The following is a 7,424-nucleotide window of genomic DNA, read 5'->3' on the forward strand; positions in this document are numbered from 1 at the left end:
TTTGTTGTTATAAACAACAGGAACTGCAATAAACATTACATCAATATATATGTGTGTGTGTGTGTGTGTGTATTCTGATTGGTCACATGTACTCAAAGTGGTTAAATATTTCAGAATAATGACTGTTGTCGAGGGCAGCACTGCATATGTTTCCTACCATGTTAATGTTCTGTCTCATCAAACAAGTAAACAAAATAATGTAAATTAAATTAAATATTCAATGTTCATGTATTTATTTAGGTAATGTATTAATCCCTGTAAAGGTAAAGTCAGCAAGTCATCACTGTAAAGTCAGCAAGTCATCACTGAAAATAAAACCTCTGATAATGACCATCTGACTTTACATTAGCCCTATATATACATGCACAGTATGTATATATAGGGCTAATGTAAAGTCATATATATATATATATATTACTGTATGTGTCTATATGTGTGTGTGTGTGTGTATATATATATATATATATATATATATATATATATGTGTGTGTGTGTAAAAGAATATATAAGAGCTTTAACATACTCTGCAATCATTGCATGCTTTTAACTTGCATTAATTAGCAGTGCTGTGCAGGCACCCTATTACCATAGTGCCTGTAGGTGCAATCAGTTCGCTCTAACTCAAGCTGAGTCCTCGGTTGCGATTGATTGCCTGTGCTGCTTCTGAAAGGGCTTCTGCTAGCCAAAGCGCCTGTGCCTCTGTCTGCAAGGCTGCCAGAGCGAAAACGTTAATTTTCCAGAGTAGAGCAGATGACGGACAGCTGAGGCAGCCAGTGAGAGAAGTGAGGAGGAGGGGGCTGCTCTGACCTCACCAATGAGGAGGAGGCAGGGAGAGGGGCTGCAGCGTTCAGCTCATGCCGAAGCCTGTGCATTCACAAGCAGCCTCACTCGGAGGAGGAATGCCCACTCTCTCTCCTGCTGGCCACACGCTGCCTCGCCACCGCTGAGACACATACAGAGAGAGAGAGAAGAGACCGAGAGAGATCTCCAAGTGAGGAGACATTAGCACGGCTATAGGCGAGAACTCTGCCCGCCGACTTACAAATGGAGTGGAACGGGTTTAAGATGGTAAGGATGCTGCAGTGGTTTTGTGCAGACAAGTGTGTGTGTGTGTGTGTGTGTGTGTGTGTGTGTGTGTGAATGCACGAGTGTGTGTTTGCCCTTGCTGTGTCTCACTGCCTGCAGCTGCAGTGGCAGCATTGGAGTCTCCCTCTGTCTCTCTCTCTCTATCCTTTCTCGTCTTTTTCAATTCTGCATGCTACTCCTCCCCTTTATCTTAGGATGAGAGGAGCTTTATTTGAGAACAAGGCTGAGGAGAAGAGTGGAGAGGAGATGAGAGGAGAGAAAGGACAGGTGTAGCAGGTTCTTAGATGCTGCGGTTTAAAACCCATTTACGATGTAGAGGCAGTGTTGAATCTTAATGCTCACCTTTTTTTGGTCTCATCTTCCATTTTCACCCTCATTTTAATGCTCGCCGCTCCGGTTTGATCTGTCAAAATGACACAGCCATATAATTCGTATTATTAATGTGATAATTATATAATTTTTCTCGATGATTTCCCAAACAAATGCTTAAAAATTTGTTTAAAATTCACATTTAGGTAGAAGACGATGCATACATATAAGGTTGTATAACTGTGTACTAGCGTACATGCCAGAGTGTAAGTTTGTAAATGAGAATGAGTGGGAGTGACCTCGTGTGTTTCCGTGCATAGGCAGTGTGCGAGGGTGTGTTTCCGTGCATAGTGTAGCATGTCTGGAGATCACTGCCTGTGTTTGCCCATCTTCTCTGATAGAGGTAGGGCAGGCTGCACTAAACATGCTGCGCTGTGTGTGTGTTGTGTGAATGTATGTGTCCATTGTTGACTAAGGGCTCAGAGACTGCCTCCCCCGGCTGTCACCAGGCTAGTGGGAGACTGTGCCTGCCAGGAACCAACTCTCCCCGAGAGAGAGAAGCGAAGAGAGAGAGAGAGAAAAGGAAGTAGCGAAGCTTACAAATGGAGCTTGGGTAAGAAAAATCCGAGGCCTGCGTTAGCACATCATATAAAGGTGGAAGACTTAATTGCATCATTTCGAACGGCCAAGGCAGCACAGATATATGTATTTACTACCTTGCAGTGACTGTCAAATCACCTATCTGAGCAGCACACATTCAAATTTAAATGTGGGCAGCATTATTCATTTTTCAGGCAAATGTTTGACTGTTTGTGTGTGGGCTTTAACATGCAATCAAAATGCTAATTGAAAAGAGAGCGATTCCCAACAGTGAATCCCTGCCTTACCTCCTGCCTCCCTTTCTTTTGTGTGAGCAAGGTAGAAACACAGTTTTTGCGAGGCAGAAAAAACATTGGGGCAGTGAGGGGTCTTGTCCACGATGCTTATAGTGAGAGAGGAGATAAGGTGTGGGAGGGAGAAAGTTAAGGGGAAAGAGCTTCCACATAGGCCTATACATTTCTCCTCCTCCTCCTCCGCAGTGCTGACGTCCCAGCTACATGCGCTCCTAATGGCCATTACACAGAACTATGGCCACGTAGACACAGCCCCTCCTCTTCTTTCACCTCGCATCCTATCCTCCCTACCTCTACTTCACCTCTATCCTTCCTCATAATTTTACTCCCTCCTCCAAGCAGCCTCACTACTCTGCTTTAGGGCTTTCTCCTTTGTTGTCCGACTCCAAGGTTGCATATCAATGCTAATAAGGCTAAAGCCGGATTGAATATTAAAAAGGGGTGGATGAGGGCACAGGTGGATAACCGAGAGAGAAAGAGAGAGCGGGAAATGAGCTGCCAAGATGCTGAAATCTGGGCAGCAGGGGTGGGAAAAGTGCCCCAGGATGTGTGATGGCTGGGTGGAAGAGTTTGCACCCCTCTCCAGACAGCGTGACTACACATGACAGCTGAGTGTCAAAGTGGGCCACTTGATTTTTCTGAGAGTTAGAGTAGAGGCTCAGGTTGGCCCCCTCTGGCCGTGAAGACTCTGGGGCTTTGCAAGCGTGTGACACCACTGCATCCATCCCTCACGGTTCCCGCTACAGGACAACAGCAGCATCCATCTGACTGACTGCCTCAGTGCTTTTGCAGCAAGCCCTCAGATGGTGGCGCCGTAGAGCTTCCACCTGAGTGAGTTTTAAACATGGTTCATTGTGCAGGTTTCAGTTTCAATATTTCAGGCACAAGGTACTTTGAGTATTGCTTTTCAATGTAAAGACATTAATTCTGTTATTGAAACTTTTTGTCTTGATTAGAAGATATTAATTTAAAGACGCTTGGACTAAATTTGATTGAATAGCTTTTTATTTTTTTATTTAACAACCACACAAAATAGGATTCAATTCTCATCCATTGGATTTAGCACACTACTTGAAGATTAAAGGACAACAGAATAGCCCTGAGTCTTTTATATATCTGCTAAATAACATTAGTGGCAAGTGTAGCCTTTGCTGTATAGTTTTATAATTAGAACCCATTCCAGATGCCATTTTTTAAGTCTTTATGCTCTTGCTGCTATTCCGACATGGCATCGTTAAAAGAGTAAACAGCACTCTGTAATCTATTTGCTATGCTCTTCATTCTGATTTTAAAAAGTATCCTAATACTTAATCGTTTTCAACGGCTCTGACAGATTTAGAACACAAATGTAACCTCTGAATATAATTACTGAATGAGTCTCACTCTGCCAACTGATTAGAGAAAATGCCTTGAGAGTTACTGAGGTAACTGAACATCCAGCTCCAGGGAGGATAGAGCGCACTGACAGGTGAAGTCAGAATGCGCTTATTAGACAAGTCTCGCATTCAGACTTAAATAACTTAGAGAAGATTTCAGTAGCTAATGTGAGCTTTCATCACATTCCATATTTGTGATCGCATCACTTCTGGGAGAATTTTACCCTTAGTGTTCAAATGAGAAGCGAGCAAATCTACAAAGAAAACCATAGAAATTATGCTTGTAAATTTTGAGCTTGAATTAAAATTGATCCGAGATGTTCAGATAAAAACTGCCCATAGGAAAGAAATATCACAAATGAGATCTCTTTAACATCTCAGTTGTTTCCTCTAGAAGGCAATGAGACTTGGTCTCCTGCTTCTCCAATATGGCCTCCGAGAAAACGGTTTCAAAAGGCAGTCTCACAAGATACCAAAGTGTACAATCAAAAGTTGGAAAATTTCAATATAAACGTTTCTGATTAAACTGTTCCAAGATTAGATCATTGATCATTGATACATTTACATTAAATTCATAGCTCTTACTAAATGTCAGTAATTGTTATTAGTGACAAAATTTGTCTCTTTTTATTTTTCAAAATAATTTTGAGCATAAATATCTGAGAAAAAGTTGATGATTGAAGCATAACCATAATATCCAATACATCTCCTGACACTGAAATTAAATGCCCTTTATGTAAAAAAAAAATTGTATCCAATGTATTAATAAGGTTTAGGTAAGATTAAACAATGTGCTATGAATAATACTCCGATATAATCTTAATAATATGCTTTTGCACAGAGGCCTTTTATTATGTCAAAGCTAAATAAACATGAATAACAACAAAATGTTCAGGTTTAAATTTTAATAGGCATCCACAGTGATTTCTCGGTTTGATTCATCCTCATTTTCCTTGCAGAAAGCTGAGCAGAGAGCAAGAAGGAGAGAGGGAGTGAGCAGGCTTCACAAGCGCAAGCATAATAATTCCTCTGGCGCAAATTCAAAGTGCCACACACAGACAGACGATAATCAGCCGAATATACACACAACCTGCTTACCAACACAACACACCACTCGTCCTGGCACACTGACAGACACCTCTCCAGATACACATTGCATATGTATAGAGGCTCGATCACAAACAGTGATTGTTGGTTAGTTGATCACAAGATAAAATAGAGAAAGGTAAAAGAAGCGCATTACCGCCCATTTCTTTCAAGCTGGCACTTCTAGCTCATTCTAGCTTCCGACCTCCCTCATCCTCCATCCCACTTTCTTTGTTTCATTCCTTCTCCTGTCTCCCTCACTCTCTCTCTCTCTCTCTGCCTGTGTGTTTTGGTATTCATACAGACGTTCGGATTTGAGTGGCAGGCTCTCTCGAGACTGTGCACAAACTGCACATTTCTCTGATCTACATTTTGCACCCCAGGAAAAGACAGCAGCAGCAGGCGAGTCTTTGCTCGCACTATTGCAAACACAGTCGCGATTTCTCTCCTGCCCATTAGCCAATTAACTGACCTGCTTCCCGTGATGCTAAAGGACATCTCAAGGTCATTCGCATTATGCCGGCTCACCTCACACAATCACACGGAAATCATCCTCTACAACCTTTACAACTTATAGCTTTATGACAAAACAACTGATGCATTTAAAAAAAACTGCATAATGTACCGTAATAACGGCTGGTATGGCCTTCAAAAGAGCAGACTTGAGGAGAGATTTTATTTGTGCTGGTTTCCCGTGGGTAAAAAGGGGATACAATGAGAAGAAATGAGACGAGAAAGGGAACATGGGTATAAATGTCAAAGATAGTTGTTCTATCCGAATATCAGTGCCTGGAGGTCAAAGGTCACATCAGAGAAGGGTTATGGAGCGTACAAGGCACGGCATCTCCTGCAACGAACCCTGACTGAGAAAGGCAAATAGGGTGGCCCGCAAAACCCATCTTCCCCACAACAGTAACCATAGATACCGCCGTTGGCATTTCATGAAGGGATTGCTTCGCGTGAAATCTTGCCCCTGTAGATCTGCTTGGGTTGTGGATATTGTTATCTTGCTGTCAAGAGGAGTTAGGCTGATTAGAGGTGAGAGCAGACCCTTAGCAGAAGTCGCTGTCTTGTCCGGGAGCAAATATCTTCCCTTACACAAACACACCCTGCTTTTTTTTCCTTCCGAGAAGCCAGGCATTTATTCCATTAGGTCTCCATCAACCTGCAATCAGAAAACCACGGTTAGTAAAACAACGTCAGACAAACACTAATAAATATTCCAAGCACGAACCAGAAAACAAAAAAAGACAAAAAACAGTATTCCCCGTACATTATACAAAATCATCACTGAACTCTGATTCTGTTGGATTCTATGAGGATAACCTTATATATATGCATAGATGGCCCCCTGTAGGCATTTTCAATTATAGTGTACCCCGGCATTAGATGATTAATCTGCTCTTTTGAATGCACGCCACATTTGCTGTTTTCGTTGATATTCTGCAGAGGTTTTATCTAACCAGCTGCAATAGAACACATAAGGTCGCCCTTTCCTTCATAATGCCATTGTTTATATCCCCACCTCCAAAGAAATAAGGAGATCCTGGAGACGTGTTGACAGTGTTTAGGTCATGGCTCCTTATGCTTGTAAAACAAGATGACAGTAAAGTCTATCACTTCACTATAGTTGCAGAAGAGCAGGGAGAAGAAATGCCCTCTTATAAATAATACCCATTCATCTGCATTTTGGAGCATATATACATTCTAGCCCTGACATATATGAAGACGTTAACAGATTGAATTTCATTCACCTCTTTGTCTCTCATATTGAGATTGGTGCTATTTATTAGCTGCCTGTGCTAGTTAGTAATTCAGTCAATATTCCATCAATTACCCTGGCGTTCTCTTATTAAAGCAGATGCTGAGGGGTTGCCGCTCTGTCTTGCAGCTACTTTCCTTTATGAGCTTGAACGCAGAACTTATTCAATAACTAAACTGATTTCATGCATAGAGATGTTTCTCCACCAGCTGTGAGTTTTGTAGGGTTAAAATAGGGATGTATCAGTGCAGATATTTTGGCCAATACACAATTTATTTGGATGATTTGATGCATAGGACTATTTATAGTTTTGTATGTTGTCTTAAAACAGCATTGCTCACAATACAGCTCGTCTAAAATTTTAAATGCTTGAAAATTAGGCATCAAAACATAGTGTACAGTAGAAAAATTATTGAATTTTTATTCAAAATAAAATATTACGCTCTAAAAAATGCTGGGTTGTTTTAACCCAACTTTGGGTCAAATTTTTTAGCGTGTATATGCAATGTTCCGTCTAAGCTGCACGGGGAAATAATATGCACAGGACAAACACAAAAATGGTACGGAGCCCCTAAAGGGACGTGGTGGAAAAAAATCAGATTGAGTGAAAAAATTTGGGGTGGGAGGAAAAAATATTTGTCAGATTTTTTGCATTCTCGCAAAACTTTTGCATTCTCTCGAGAAACTTTGCGTTCCCTCGCAAAACTTTTGCGCAAAACCAGTTGAGTTCGGACTTTTCTGTTTACTTTACAGATTGTAGTGGTTCATACAGCTCCATACGTTCTGGTAGGGGTGCTAGTACACATCTTCTGTGCAGAATTTCCAAAAACACACAAGAGAAGAAGAAACTGAAACAACAGATGCTTCCACATGTATTCTAACATGATCATCAGACATAAAACAGCATCAAAA

General features: G+C 41.3%; 1 protein-coding gene across 8 annotated transcripts in view; it reads left to right on the forward strand.

The window, feature by feature from the left end:
* The window catches only part of LOC107699497 (ELAV-like protein 4), an 84,152-nt gene that overhangs the window by 17,217 nt on the left and 59,511 nt on the right, over positions 1–7,424 (forward strand). Inside the window, exon 1 of one of the 8 annotated variants that reach the window (XM_016500808.1) lies at positions 551–1,068. The exons of the other annotated variants lie outside the window; for them this stretch is intronic. Within the exon in view, the coding sequence (XP_016356294.1) occupies positions 1,045–1,068 (24 nt within the window). The 5' untranslated portion in view covers positions 551–1,044. Of the gene's footprint in view, positions 1–550; positions 1,069–7,424 lie in introns of those variants that run through there. 8 annotated transcript variants of the gene reach the window in all.

The sequence above is a fragment of the Sinocyclocheilus anshuiensis genome, unplaced genomic scaffold (genome assembly GCF_001515605.1).
Source record: "Sinocyclocheilus anshuiensis isolate Anshui unplaced genomic scaffold, SAMN03320099.WGS_v1.1 scaffold477, whole genome shotgun sequence".
In the NCBI taxonomy this organism is placed as follows: domain Eukaryota; kingdom Metazoa; phylum Chordata; class Actinopteri; order Cypriniformes; family Cyprinidae; genus Sinocyclocheilus; species Sinocyclocheilus anshuiensis.